Source organism: Colias croceus, chromosome 1 (assembly GCF_905220415.1).
Source record: "Colias croceus chromosome 1, ilColCroc2.1".
In the NCBI taxonomy this organism is placed as follows: domain Eukaryota; kingdom Metazoa; phylum Arthropoda; class Insecta; order Lepidoptera; family Pieridae; genus Colias; species Colias croceus.
In genome coordinates, this window is record NC_059537.1 from 4,724,187 (window position 1) to 4,740,977 (window position 16,791).

The window sequence follows — 16,791 nt, forward strand, 5'->3', positions numbered from 1 at the left end:
CCGGCTTCGCCCGTGGTACATATGTATTTCGCAATAAAAGGTAGCCTATGTCCTTTCTCGGGTATCAAAATATCTCCATACCAAATTTCATGCAAATTGGTTCAGTAGTTTAGGCGTGATTGAGTAACAGACAGACAGACAGAGTTACTTTCGCATTTATAATATTATAGTATGGATTATAATTATTTATGGGAGTTCACTGCACCAGTGATTATTATAATACAGATTGTGAATATATTATATTATATATATCTACTATTCACAACCTATTTACGTTATTTACTGGAACAACCATAGGAATCTACAAATAGGTAGTAGGTAATCATAGTAGTAATGGTAATAAGTAATTAATAAAAAAATATACTAGGTACATATAAATCTTTCTTGATTTTATTGATGTAACACTATGAATGAAATATTTGTATCCATATAATATATACCTATATATATGTTTGTATACCTAAGATCGTCGCGTCAATACTCAGCCCACGGAAACGAATTTATGCATTTGCATAAATTCGTGTGAGTGTGATTAGATATTACATACCTATTTATGTAATATCTAAAATCACCTGCATAAAGTTTCTGAAATGAATCGAAAGTCGTATTTTTTATTAATACATATTAATAAATAATAATTATTATTATTTATTATAAATAATAATTAGGTATTTAATATTTATTAATATGATTACAATACTATACTTATCTTCGAAAATTAGTTAGATATCATGTAAATACGAAAGTCTTTTAGTTCTCGTTTCTGAAGTTTCAATTTTCTTTTGTTGTTTACCATTTTCATAAAAACAATATTAAAACAATATTATTAAAAAATCGGCGCGCGGCACAGCAATTTGAGCACGGTCTACTCGTCTCAACGGAGCGATAGCGTCTGATGTATGAAATAGAATTATGTTTGAAGCTCCTAGAACGTGCGATGCAAGATGATTTCTTGCGTAATTAAAAATATAGTAAGCGCCAAAAGTGTTTTATCGTGATTAAATCAAAACTAAAAGTAATTAGACAAAAGTGGTATAACAAAGTTCTCACAAATGTTTCAATATAATTGTTTATGAAAAAAATAACATAATAGGCATAACCATGTCAAGTAAAAAACGTCAAAGTGTGAAATTTAGAGGTAACTTCGTGAATTATTTCTATCGAGTCAATTTCAATATTTTATGTTTTTGATCAAACAGGATAATCGAAAATATCATCAAGTTTTACATATATTTTATTTTTTATATTTGGTCTTGAATATTACACGTATCAACTAAATGTTGATTGGTGATTTGACTTTAGTCGCGTTCTTAACACAAAATATACAAATAATTACAAGTTTCTATGAGTAGGTACCCAGGGTTTACGTTAAAATAAAATGAGATGATAGATGAGATAGATTTATGAATAGATGCATCAAGTTTATAGATTTTTGAAATTGTTGAAAAGAACATGGCTTACCTAGTTAATTATATCTTGAAACATTAATTTGTTTTTAAAGTTATAAACGCGATATCGATTAGTATTATTGGAGTTTAAAACATGAATATTGTTAGACAAATTACGACTTCAAAGAACCAAAGCATTACGATTACTCAAAACAAATGCATCTATCGTTTTCTGACATACACAAACACCACAAATTACTAGCAATATGGAACTGGGCCTATTTGGATACCTTCTCATTTTTACTGCACATTGTCCTCGCACGTTTGCGTAGATTTAGCTTCGAGTTACAGTAGCCAGTAGACCAATGCTAAGAAACAACTCTAGTGTGTATTTTACGTTTAAATGACCAAAAAAGACTATTGGACGTACCGCGCAAAACCGCAAATTTTAGTGTTGAAGAAATTTCTAAGCTTATTTACAAGGTAGAGTTTTGTTGGAAATTCGTGTATTGATCACAAGAGCACGAAAGTTTATATAGGTTCTTTTTATACAATCTATATTTATTTTTAACAAAAATTGTTTACAGACACACAGACACACAATAAGCACAGACACATACCTACAAAGACAAATTCTATACCAATTAGCTAAGTAGGCTAATAAGCGGATGGGCCGGTAGGCCTATTACAAAAAACTTGGAGACAGTTTTTTTATGATTAATAAGTATATTTAGTATTATTTATTAAATATACAGCAATCTTCCTCTTCAACTCTCTCAGTTTATGTACCTCTATCTTCTTCAAACCTAACAGTATTAACACTCATATTAGATACTCTAAAACATTGCGAATTAAGTTGTAAAATTAATAGAGGCGGCAATATATCAATAAGGAATTGGTGTCCGTGTATGCCTCTGGATACATGCCTACACATGAACCTCTGCTTTAATTCCTCGCCAACCTATACGTACGACAAAACAATACCAATCTCTCCGTCATTAAACACCGGCAACTTTCACGGTGCTAGACAATACGTCCACACAAAGCTCGAGTACATAAAACATTCGGCGTTTCTCAAACGATATGTCACGGCACGCAACAATGCAAACATCGGCGTCTCTGTCGGTGTCACAACACAACACGACGCGTGTTCCGGCGCCGGCACTAATCGCACAATGCGTCAGAGACTGCGAAGCTCAAAGCGTCAAAGCTTTGTATGCGGGCGGGCGGAGGTTGAAAGCGATACTGCGTTGTTGTATGATTTTCCTGGATGAGAACCAAACGATTGCTTAGAAATATCAATATAAACATTAGTATGTAGTCTTTTTGTAGTATTCAGGCTATGTCTAAAGCTGCTGCTGCTGCTGTGGACCGAAAAGAGCCTGAAAGTACTTATAAGTAGATAATATGTTCATGTTTCATGATCCGTGTGTGCATGTTGCTTATCAATGGTTGGCAAGGATCAAATAATAAGGTAACATTAAACGTTTCTGCTCTAAAGTTTAAAGTAGATGGTTTTTAATATTGTAGTCACGGTTTACTTATGACATCTAAAGATTTAATAAAGAAATGGAAATTTAATTTATGACTTACCTATGGTATAACGAAAACTTAAGTAAAGTTATTAGAAAATTGAGCAAAATCATTCACAGGACTATGAACAGAGATCGTTTAAAAAGATTTCAACACTTTATGACTATGCTAATTATATCACTATGAAAAAGCTCTACAGATTTTTTGTGTAAAATGTGCAATAAATCAAACCCATATATGATTTATCTAAACACTTATTCAATTATAGCATTTACAGTGATCAAAGCATCTCGCGATCCAATCTTTATTTATAACGCTTAAGTGGTTGGACAGCGTAGATTAAATCAAAGTAACACGAGTAGTATCACCTGCGGATATCTACGCGTGATGCGATTGCAAACCGAACTCAATCAAACGTCAGGACTCGTCATTAGCCCAACATCTGATCAATCCTTTCAATTGGAACAGTCTTTAATGCGTTGCCGGCACAGATAAAATAAAACGGTAGAACCATAAACATTCCACATTTATATTCGACCTCTGTCGGTCGAACGCGCTGGCTCCCTTTTTCTCTCGAGTACTCCGTCCCGTTCCCTCTGCGCCGGTTCGTCTGCGGGACCCATCATTCTCCCAGGCTGCTTTCGAACGAGATAAAATTGTATGGCTCATAATGTTTTAACAGTTTCGACGTTTGAGTGCATCGAGCCGATCCCCGAGATCATTTTCTTCCCCGGGTTTGTTATAATTGAGTCAATTCGTTCTATGCAGTAAAGCTGGCGCGGGAGTCCGCCACGGAGTCCTGCTAATCGATTCTTGTTAATTGATTTATGTACTGTTCTATGCATCTGTCTGACCATAACAATACACTATACCGTTTTTGTCTATGTTGAGAAACTGTGATAATTGTTCGTGTAAATACCTACATAATGACTGGATAGTTTTAAGCTTTTAAAATAATTCAAATTGAAGAGAATGCGTATGTATGATGATAATGTAAATGTATAATAGGTATAAGATTACCTTAAAGCATACCTACCTCATATGAAATCATTAAAAATAACCGCCAGCCTTAAAAACATTAGATAAATAAGTACTGTAAGTATATTTAATATTTATTCAAATAATTGCCCGTAGGCTTTAACGGCAGAAGTCTCGTAAACAAACCTTCTAACATAACATTTATAATTTGCTAACGTTAGTATAATTATATTGACTAGTGACGTTTAATTTATACTCATAACTGAAATAGTCTCGTTAGATATCTTATACAGTATTAATATTTACGAACGTTTTAACACTGCGCAAATAAATTAACATTCAAGGTATATTTGTGTTATTTGTTCGCTCGTTTTGTCCGAATGATGGTAAATACGACAGAAAGAAAAGTTACTAACAATACAGTTCTATAGTACATATTGTTGAATTATATAATTTCGGCATTTGTTTAAAGAAATCGGTCACAGCAAACACAAAGGACAAAGTAAATTTTGCAATGTAACTATCTTACAGAAGGGAATTAGTCACAGAGGTCCGCAACAAAGCCACACGTCCGCAGCATGCCACCTACATCAGAGCGCCGGCATTCCACAAAGCTGTTCAACATATACAAATAAATAACGTCTGAACAACAAATATTTTAATAAGCACCTTTGAAGAATTGTTCAACGCTCAGTTACATGCGCGACACTGTCCGAGCCGCACACCACACCTGCAGAGTTCACAACGAATACCATTTGATTTCACACCATTATACGCTTACACACAATGACAATACGTATCTATATCCTCTATCTGTATTTTAATCCACCGTGAAGAAGGCCACGGACATTCCCGGATAATGTAGATTTTTGTAGGTAAATAAACTTTATGACCGTTGGAAAATTGGAGAAGGTAAGCATGAAATGTGGCAGATGTAGGCAGATAATGTAGGTAAGACGGTCTGCTGGCTTCAGTTAAATATATCAAGCAAAATAAATAGCTCCATTTACATCTGGCCTTAACACGTGTCATATTTCTTTGTTGTCTTACCATTTACATGGACGATAACAATAAATAATCTTTATTTTAATTTAGTATCTGTTTAATATTATAACGAGCTTTCTTTGTTGCATTAACTTCAGAAATATAGCAGAATAATTTGTTTGAAAATACTTACCTAATACCTACTAGGTACTACTTTATAACTTATTGCTGTTTTGTTTATGCTTGCAACAACATTTAATTACGCTGGAAAACAATAACGATATTCAACATTAAACACTGGCATAATATCTAGAACCTTTATCGGTCTTCTGCTGGTTGGTATAATATGTATACCTACTGTATAGGTACCTGGGTAGTAATATTCACTTACAAATTTCCCTCAATCCATTGGTGAAGTAAAATCATGGTAAGCAACTTTAGCTTTGCTAAATGTCTTGGAAAATATCGTAAGTATTGTCATATAATAATATGAAGGCTACCTTAAAATTTAAGTTCACTTAAATCACTCCTTTCTGAGCCCATATTCTATCTTAGAAATCTTTTTCTAGCCAAAACTTTACTATATTTCATTCGCATCCGCACTTAACCTGAAAATTTCTTAAAAGCAACTTTAAGTTATCCAAAAACGTTTTTATGGTAAGTAGGTGGGTAAATGTAGATTAGAATTTAGTAGTGAATTTCATAACAAAAAACAAATAAATTAAACAACACAATCGCCTTAGTAGGTACAAAAACAAGCACCCATGAATTCAGTAAAAACTTCAAATACTAGGTAGTTCGTGTTCGATCGAATACCTACATAACATCTAAACACTCACACTAGATATAATGTGAATTTAAAACAGAGCCACTGATAAACTTAAAGGTAAACAAAGCTTAATTAAAAATAACCCATTGCAACTCAACTAGACCACTGATTATAATAATTATACGACTTTAGTATCCCGCTCCCAATCCGGATTGGAATAAACGTTCGGACATAAACCCAAAATTTATTGCTCACGTATGAGAACTCAAGTTGCAGCTAAAACAGGAAATCCGTCTCAATAATAAGTACTTTGTAGATTCAATATTGTAATTATTTCGATAATTATGAATTAACTTTGAAGAAGCCGCTCAAGCTTTTTCTTATAAGTATACTAGTGGTCCGCCCCGGCTTCGCCCGTGGTACATATTTCGCAATAAAAGGTAGCCTATGTCCTTTCTCGGGTATCAAAATATCTCCATACCAAATTTCATGCAAATTGGTTCAGTAGTTTAGGCCTGATTGAGTAACAGACAGACAGACAGACAGAGTTACTTTCGCATTTATAATATTAGTATGGATTTGTACCCTTGTATATAACAATCAAAGTCTTCCTGGAAATTCCATGTCCTGCAGTTTTCATTAATGCCTAAATCAAATTTCTTTGCAAATTATTTGATTATTAAAATTTTGTGTGAATGTGATACAACTCTTTTATTTAAACCTTAAATTGATATTGTTGACGAATGACGATTCAATGAAAAAAAAAACATAATAAAAGATTCGATATTCGTTTTCTTAGCGGACCAACTTGAAAGTGACATTTTTACTCTGCAGCACATTCAAGAAAAAAAATCCTTCGTATATTGTAGTATTTTGTAGTAGTGTATTTTGTGTACTGGATATACAATCCAGTACAAATACAAAAATACAGAAACAGCACTTTAGATCTCTATTTTCTTATGAAATCGGTAAAAATTAAAAAAAAACAAATACAAAATCAAAACAAAAACAACAAGTAGCCGCTCAAAAAACTGTTTAGGAAAACGAAATGAAATCTTAATTAGGTACGACGTTATTATGATTTAGTGTGCATAATTAATGTTATAAATTTTATAATGGTATATAGCGCTACGAGTAGTTAGTAATATATGTAAATAATTAAATTGCTTGGCTTGGGATCGTTTAATTAAGACACACGAATTAATTCTCTTAATGATTGCGAACGTCAAACTTGATATGTAACCTACGAAAAATAAATATACTAAATGTCAAATCGGCATATCACGGATGAAGGACATTGCCGAAATTAGTATTTATACAAACAAAAATATATGATTTATTTATTATTCTTCTTTGCTCTCTTTTTGTCTCTACGCAGTGTAGAACTTTTTTTCAATATTTAATTAGAATGTTTAATTTTGTTTTAAATATGAACTACCTAAAAATAGTATTACTACCTATTTCAAAATTTTGTTATCCTTAACAAATACTTCATTGGTTTTAATGCTGGACTGATATTTTTTTGAATAGGAGAGGTTTTGTAACGACATCCTTGCGGCATACAAAGGCCTACAAACGTCATCATTACCATTATTAAGCGGCAACAACAAAGAAGCAATCTCTCAAGAATGCGGAGATCAAACCATTTGTAACCTGTTGTTGACACAAAAAATATTATACAAACACGCTCACATTGAAACAAATATTCATTTATATATATCATCTAAGTATTCATCTATTTTTAACTCTACGATGATGATCTATAAATAATATAACCAGGGTTTTAACTATTATAAATGTCGTTTTAGTATTTAGCTGTATTTTCCTTATAGGTACACTTCCATTAATATTTAATAAAATATTAATGGAAGTGTACCTATAAGGAAAATACAGCTGAAGAAAAATCTGACAAAAAAAACTTTATAGGTATTCCTATAAAGTTTTTTTTTGTCAGATTTTTCTTCAGTGGGGCATTGAATGATGAACGCTTTGTCACGTTATTCAAAGCATAAAAATGCAAATAAGCCGTTTGAAAATATATTTATTTTTTTTAATTATTATTATTGAAGTCGATATTTTTTCGTTCTATATTGCTGCGATGGTAGCTGTGGATGGTAGTGAATCTCAAATCAGCAAATAAAAGATTTTTCTCAACTTTGTTAATATTGCAACAATTGCTCTATATCGTTCATTTATATTCTATTCTAACTACAAGGAGCTACCTAACAAATGTAAAATCTCCAGAACATTTGAGAAAAACAATGAATGAGTGTTTAGTGATCGACTCTCATTTTTGGCTTGTTCAAAAACAAGTCAATGCAGAAACACTCTTGGAGTGCAGAACCAGACTGTTTGGCCCCAACAGAAGTCGGGAGTCGGGACGTTGTGTAATTTTCGCATATTTCAGTTCCAATTTGATTATACACAACTGGACATTCTACCACTTTACTGCAGTCATATGTAGGTATAAAGAATGCGGGTAATATGCGGTGAATAATCTTTAAAATTTATCACCCACCTGCTAGGCTTTTGGGTGACTTCAATTTTTAATAACCTCATGGCTCATATACATTTCTGTTTACTTTTATTATTAATTAAGTACTTATATAGAGACAAACGAGGTAGAGCATTGTCTTTTATCCTTATACGTCTGCAAAACAAAATCCTGTTACATTTTAATCAAGATTAAGTCTTAAATATTAATAACTCATACGAAACACCTATAAAATAAGCTCATAATTAACACTCTGAAGCCCAGATAAACAATAATAGCCTCTCTTAATAGCATCGCTTACAAATACCGCTCACAAAATGGCCCGCTTTCATCTCGCGAACTTTTTCACGTCTTTTTGGCCCCAAATCCATCAATTCCCGTGATGGATGGACCGTTGGGCTCGACTGGGGCAATCGAAATTCAAATTCGCTAAATCTTCTCACAGTGGTATGAAAACAGGTCGGGTCGTTAACAGTGTACGCACGGGAAAAGTTTTTTTCCCTTTGTACGAAGGCATTTGCCTGGGGGTTTGCGGGCGGCGGGGAAGCGTCCGCGCAGACTCTCGGGCAACAGTGATTACAGGCTGCGCGCGGCTAATCACTCCGATGCGAGGTATGGCCGGAGAAAAAGATTGAGTATTGTCTCCGGTTACAATATTTTACAATGGAAATGCGCTTCGTATTACTCAAAACTTGGCACCTATAATGATTTAAAAATTACTTTACACGTTCAAAGCTAGTTATAAAATTTTAAATTAATATACCCAGTAGGTACTAAAAATTAGCTCTATCCGCTCTTAATTTGATATCAGTTATAATAGATGCTATCAATAATACCTACTTAATTCTTTATATTCTTTATTGAATTAAACTATTTCTACATTCATCGATACGTTTTCAACTCAGGCTTACTTTATTCAAATAGCATTATATTTCTTACGACCCGCAACAATACTACACACAATTAAATTACACTTACATTATGCGCTTAAGCTTGTCGCAGATTTGTCGCGCTATATCGGCCGCCATCTTGACAGACGTCAGCGACGCCTGTCATGTGTCAGCCATTTAAATAAAAGCCACATTAATGAAGTAGTTTTAATTCAATCGAGCGACATTAAATTCACGTGAGGCTGAGCGACCCACTCATTACGACTTCATTTTGTTGTAACAACAATAAAAAGGCGCGTTTGCGTTTTATTATTCCGCTAAAGTTGACAGCTTTTGTATGGGAATCAATCTTGGTTTATTCATAATGATGAAAAATCAGTTCCAGTATACAACAAAGGAGCTAATGTTGTTTATACCTCCTTTTCATATCGCTAATGTTCTCAGAACGCTATTGTTAAAACCTTTACGGATTTATATGCCTTACATTTCGAATAATATGAAAATTATAACAGTGCCTATTCACCAGTCTTGAATTTTGTATTTTAATATTCAATTATCGTTTATTTATTTTTTGGGTAGAATAATGTAAGTAATTAGTTACTGGAGCATATGGTTAGCCTTTAATAATATATACTGAATAATGAAATATAATAAAAAGGAAAATACCGTTTTTAAATGGATTATTATTATGACTATAAGCTACTACACATACCTAACAAGACTTTCTGCCCACAAGTTTATTTGTACCAGTGTTATGCAGTTAGCATGTTATTTCATCATTACCTGTTGTTTTTCTTTGTGGACAGATAGAAATTATCACCATCAAAGTTTATTTTTACAAATTATTTTTAAATTGCATTTTAAACACGACGCATCTGTCGCCGAATACACACGCAATCAAAACGTCATTTGTTTCATAAAACGTAGCATATTTTTATATTTTTAACTCTTAACGATAATTAAAATATCCCAATAAATTGCAACAACAATTATTTTGATTTGGCGAAATAAAATCAATCAAAACTTTCCATTATAACACGAAACTATAGGAATATTATAAGAACCAATCAATATTTTATCTCTTGCAAGTATAATAATTGCATAATAAACTGGCAATTTAATAATGATAGACAAATTTGTGTAAATGTTTCGTTTTATTAATCGACACTTTAGTTTCGCGTGCAAACATTATATAAATCGTTCACGACTAACACGGGCACTAACAATTTGGATAATGGATAACATAACGCTCAGTTCCTGACATTTGCGGATTATTTCTAGTTAGTCTATTAATTTGCTCAAGTCGGTATCGATTTCTAACGCTACGTATTCAACTAAATATAAATAAACGAAAGCGACATACAAATAGATGATTAGTTAGAAAAAATTAACAATAGTTACCTACGTGTCAAGTCCCACACACTCGGCATTACAAACAGTGTAGAAAAAACCGAAGGCGTCCTAAACGCGTGTTACAAAAAGTGGCTCTTACGGAACGGTATCGGTCGGCGCGCTCAAAGGCGCCGGCGACCGCTCATTTCACACCATCATCCGATAAAGCCTCGGCCTGCCATACGTGATCTAATGACAACTACTAAAACGTCGCAACCACTTTTGGGAAACCAATTTCATTTCTATGAGCGCTAGTTTAAGAATCACTTTGTCTCTCCTTATTATTTGTTTGGAAGTTTAAAATTGACACTTGGCTTTTCTTTTCTGCGAAAAATAAAATGCAATTAGAATTTCTGTTTGAATATTTACAAATATATAAGTTTATTCCTTATATTTTCTCTCTACATTAAAACAATTATTTATAAGCTACATTAATAATGGTTCATCACCAATCTTGTACCTAAGTCAGGTATCCAACGCGCGAGGGGCGGGCGGCACACAATAGCCGGAACTGCGGCGGGATGTCGTGATGTCACCGACAATTTTCTAAACCTTCATTCAACTTTCAAGACCGTGTCCCTTGACTTAGGGCCGATTCATTCAGCCGTTTATTCGATTGTAGCCTTAATGTCGCCTTTACATCGTTTGTGTTCATTCAATTTGCTAACGAATTGAAATTATAAGATTTATAGTTTGATTGTTATTGTTTATTTTTGTAATTATATTATTGTTGCCTATATATTTACTTCCGAATTTAAAAATGTCATCATCATCTAATTAAATTTTGAAGTAAGTACCTACCTTATTCTATAAGAAAAACAATATTGTGATCTCACCTTGACATTTTATCATATGATATTTGTCGTTAGTCTAATATATTAACTTGATTGATAGCTGTTATACATAAATAATAAATATTATTAATTTAAGACACATAAATATTATGATATACGTTTCAAAATATCTCACATAAGATAAATTAAGGAAGTAACTACTAAAAATGATACGAATAAAACTGGACTTATGACACAGTTTTATTTCTTGCATAACATAAAAAACATGTTGTAGATTCATTGGTCAGTTAAAATAAAAATATCGAGAACAAAACAGGGCGATTTTACACAGGTTTTTACTTTTCACAGTATTTTAAGATTATAAGCACCGTGTTTTGGTATTGGAGACACAGCAAGAAGATTCACCACCTACAGGAAAAGGGACATTCGTATCGACAATTGCTTAAAAAATCACTTGTGAAAATTTCAACATCAATCAACTCACATATTCTATGTGAGTGCACAAATGCCTATTAAAAAGAAAGTTAAAATTTTCATTTCAAATTTGGTTTCAGAACTCAATAGATAACATTTATCTCGTAGGTACAATCGACAACAATTATCTATAATCAAGTCTATAATCAATAAGTATAAAGGTTTTATACATATAATCAATCAATTATATAAATCTATATACCTAACTCTACATTCTTCTCTACATTCTTATGTCTTTCACAATTTTTTTAAGGACAAACTCGTTTAGATTAAAATGAATTACTTTGTTTTAGAACATAAATAAAAGCAAAGCATAATAGATACATAATATTCATTATTGTAGAGAAAAAATTTTCATTTTTCCATTTCTTAACAATTATATGAAAAAAAAAAGCTGTCATATGCATGGATTTCGTTAGAATAAAGAAGATATAATTCATCAAGCGAGATCGTGGTCAAGCGCTTCCTATCGTACAATAAAAAAAAATATATTCATTTCTGATGCCCAAGGGTTTGACGTTAAAGTTCCCCTTTGCGAATAGCCTGCAGTATATACCTATAATAATCACAAATTAATATTATACGTCTCTAAAACTCATATCACGGCGAGATAATTACATATAAGGATGTTAGGAAAACAAAAAAGTGTGCTGTGAAAGGATGGGCACAATGTGTTAGATATTAATTCCCAAATTAGAGGTTACGTTGTTTGTTACAAAGGTGTTCGGACAAAAACATCGACAGAAGTGCTAAGAGACCGATTATTATTTAAGGTTTGTAATGATCCTACTCAAACAGCTGCCTCAGCAAATATTTATTATAGGATTGGTGGAAACTTAAAAAAAGTTGATGCACAAATAATATTAAACAATGTGTGCTTAGGCTTAGGGCTAACTCTACAAATATGACTTGACCGTGGGGTAATATTTAACTTATAGAAAATAGTGAATTTATATTTTTTGGTTTTTATGGCATTCAAATGCTTTATAAATATAAATTTATAAAGAATAGAAAAAAATCGATCACGAGGCGGGACTCGAACCCGCATCCTTCGCGCCATTCCGGGGCGGATGCCTTACCAACTCAGCCACTCGTGACCCGCCTGAGTAATCGAATTTATTCTATCCTATAAATTTATAAATAGAGACAATATGTATTTTACACAATATGAACTTATGAAAAAGTAATGTTTTTTATTTTATGTGTTACAAAGTTGATCTTACCTCATTATTTGATTTTTTTTTATTTATCAAGTATTTTTAGCTCTACATGGTTAAGAAGTTTTTGCTCTTGAATATTTCAAGTAATATAAAAACTATTAGCTACTTTAGGTGGCTATAATGTATGTACCGTACCTACTGCCTATGTTTGATAACATCATATTCAAATCTACCAATATTTCAAATAAGTATCAGCTTTCTACCTTTAACTGGGAAATAAGAAATACCTATGTAGTTACTACTACACTTAATTTCCTCTCAAATTTAAATTATGGGTAAAAGAAAATTCAGTAAGACTTGAACAAATTTACCTTATATCCATAATTCCTTCCTACTTACTTCGATGAAAGTTTTACCCACAAACCATTCAAATTACCCGTTTATTAAAGCAATGGAACAACATAAACATGTTGAAATTATCCGTCACTTAACAGTAAAAGATATCCACAAACATGTTACAATTGGCAAAATATTAGCAATGTATCAGCGGACAATACCGCCATTAATAATTTTGTTCAGCATTGTTGCAAATGATTTACGCCCGAGTCGGTGCATGGATATCATTTTGATTTATGACACTTTAATGGATCTTGTTACTAAGTTAAGAACATATTGTTTATGCTCTAACGCTAGTTTGTGGAGGAAATAGATTCTTGAAGGAAATCAAGTCACTAGAATGAGCGTTTGTAAACATCTTTATCATCACGATATTAAGAAATGTTTTGGTTAATTTATTTGTCAATTAAGTAGGTAAACCTGTTTAATTAAGGAATACATTTATATTTATTTCATATTTATACTGTAAAAAACTGTCAATCAAAAACTATGTACTTAAAAAAAATTGAAAATAAAGTGTCACTCATATTTTTATTGTTTTATTTTATAAACAATTGATTTTTATGAAATGAACCCACCCACCATTTTTGTTTATTAATAAAGAAGTTCGAAATAATAATTCATAAGCATCTAGTCTATCCTACCTGTAAAAGCTCCTAAAAATATATCCAAATTTACCTACCTTTAACGTTAAAACAAACATTAAGTAGGAACAAATTACTATAGGATTAATTAAAATTGTGTTTATAAGCTATGTAGCGTAACCCAGTATCTAAGTATTTCAAATAAAATATGACCAACCATATTTTATTTATTCGTCCTGTTTTTTTTTTTTGTAGCTGCTGCTTTGTTGCATTTTTATTTAAAAATTTTAATATTTTCCAACAAAAGTTAAATAATATCCAATAAATTTTACAAGCTTACAAGTTTCTACAAAAAGTAGAGTTTTTTTTTTGGAGCTTATAAAATCATTAAAATGTAGCGAACGAGATGCTTAGTTGGTAAGTGATAGTGTATAATTGTTATCATCTAAAATTGTCTGGTATAGGTAAGTACGCCAAAAATACTATTTATTGTTTATACTCATTAAATTTATTGTTACTCGGTTTTGCCCGACTTCGAATGAGATCGAATCCACCTGAAGGCACAAAAAATTGCAATAAAATCGGTCCAGCTACATATTATAAAAATCAAAACACATTATCTCATTCTTGTCAAATATGAACAATGAAAGCTGAACTGTAGCCCAGTAAATACTAGGAGCAAGTGCTAATCGATAAATCCTGTTTAATGTCCGTTTTAAATCAACTCGCCGTTCTCTTACAAGTGCAGTATGATTCAGTATGCCCTAGATAAATAATTAAATAAAGCAAGTTTCAATATAATTAATTTTATTCATAAATAATTTACGGTGGCAATTTATTTCCTAAATCCAATGAGATCTGTGTCACTATTGTAGTTTAACTTGTAATACAATTTATCACATTCCGACCAGCCAGTTTGAAAATTCCTTTAAAATGTTTTTTATCTGTATTAGTGGCTAATCAGGGAGGCAATGACTCGACAATTGTTCAAGTAGCAATATCACGACCTATTAGATCACAAATGTGGGTCGTTGCGGTCGTTACAGCGTGAAACGGACCACCTCCGCGTTCATTTTTTACCATTCAAAAATTTCTTCTCTAACTCAAACCCCCCACGAAGGATTAGGAACTTTAGTAACACTTCAACAATCCGGTAAAAAGCGTAATAATCTGATTAAATTTATCGTTTACCACCCAGATAGAATAACCGAGTTGAACAAATTCAATAAAACAAGATGTACCATAATAATTGTTTCTTTTAATATACTGCTTACAACTATAACAATGAAAACTATTTACAAAGCGAATAATATTTAAGTTTATCTACACATAACGACAAAGCCAAATAAATACGATTTACAATTTTCCATAACTTCACTAACATGGAATGTTCACTTGATAGAATATTTACAATCACTAAATAAATAAATTATTATCATCACTAGCACGAACATCTATTAATTTTTAAGTACGTCTATATTTGAGATCACTTAAATATATATGTCGTTGATTATGAGGTTGCTGGTTTATAAAAACTTTAAATCGATTAGCGTATTTAGGCCTCTCACAACACCGTCGGCTAACACGCGAGCCTTAAAATCTACAAATACTAACGGAATAACCAAAGACTATTTATAGGAACAAAATAACTTATTATAATTAATTTACTTAATAAAGATTTAACGGGAACCGAAGAAGAATCGTGTTAACTTGAATATTTCTCATAAATCTGTACTTACAACCTAGCATTGCACATGTTGTAACAGTTCACAAGATCTTGGTGATGTCACGCGACGGGAAGCAGCGGTGGCTGCAGGTAACAGGGACGGAGGGCATGGGCGGCCGCTTGCAAAAGCTCTGCCTGGTACCTATGCGCTGCCAACATGTACGGCGAGGGCATCGACAAATCCAACCTCGGAATGGGAGGCATCACTTGCATTGTTATCATCGGCTGAGGAGGTGACGGTGACGATCTAGGTGGTTCTGGCTCCAACAATGCATCTATTGTAAACGCTCTTCGTGGCCTCTCCCGTGGTAAAACTGTCACAGCTACTTCAGGTAATTCAGCGGGTTCAGGGCTCATTTGTGAACACATTGGCGGCGAATACAAACTTGCGCTGGGCAATGCCGACGGCGGAGGTGGCGCATTCGCTTGCCGAGCCAAAAATGCCCTATTAAAACTTGCAAGGGCGGCCAATTCAGCATTAAGATTATCTTTTTCACCTTTCTGCAACTTGAATCTTTTTCTGCGACGCAATAAAGAACCGTTCTCGAACATATCGAAGGCCTGAGGATGCAAAGTCCAATAAGCTCCTTTGCCAGGTCTGTCCGGTCTTCGTGGCACTTTCACGAAACAATCGTTGAAAGAAAGATTGTGTCTCAATGAATTCTGCCATCTCTGCGTGTTTCTTCTGTAGTAAGGAAATCGGTCCATTATAAACCGATATATCTCTGATAGCGGCAACATGCGTTCCGGTGAACTCCATATTGCCATTGCTGTTAGCGAAATGTAAGAATAAGGTGGTTTTTGATCACCATACGATTCACGTGATGGTCGCGGCATGGTCACTTCCACTGAGGACCGGCAACAAGATTATGTTAGAAAATGAATTTGTGAAACCGGCACAGCGTGTAGTCACGTCACTTCGATGCGAGGTGTGAAAAAGAACTGAGGCGCGGAGAGCTTGCCGGTTGACCCGCCCGCCTTGCAGGGGTCCCACTGTGTATGAGTAGAGCCGCTAGATTCTCGCTTTCGATTGGCTGGATACGCGACCAATGGGAAACGAAAACTTTCAGGTATGATGTCGGCTCACTAACAAGGAATTTAAATTGATATTATGTTTATATTGCCTCCAAACATCCTTTGTGATGACACCGCTTTTTATTTAGCATATGTAAATTACAATGATACAGAAAAAGAGATTTGAATTATGCACCAATTCAACGATGAATGTA

General features: G+C 33.2%; 1 protein-coding gene and 1 non-coding gene across 2 annotated transcripts; both read right to left on the minus strand.

Moving 5' to 3' along the window:
• Window positions 1-12,717: 12,717 nt before the first annotated feature.
• Window positions 12,718-12,793, minus strand: Trnas-gga. The gene has a single exon. It is a non-coding gene; the product is annotated as a tRNA-Ser (tRNA).
• Window positions 12,794-15,074: 2,281 nt separating this feature from the next.
• Window positions 15,075-16,516, minus strand: LOC123693036 (fork head domain-containing protein FD4-like). Its single transcript, XM_045637929.1, has one exon. The coding sequence runs from the start codon at window positions 16,397-16,399 to the stop codon at window positions 15,623-15,625; it is 777 nt and encodes a 258-aa protein (XP_045493885.1). The 5' UTR covers window positions 16,400-16,516; the 3' UTR covers window positions 15,075-15,622.
• Window positions 16,517-16,791: the final 275 nt, after the last annotated feature.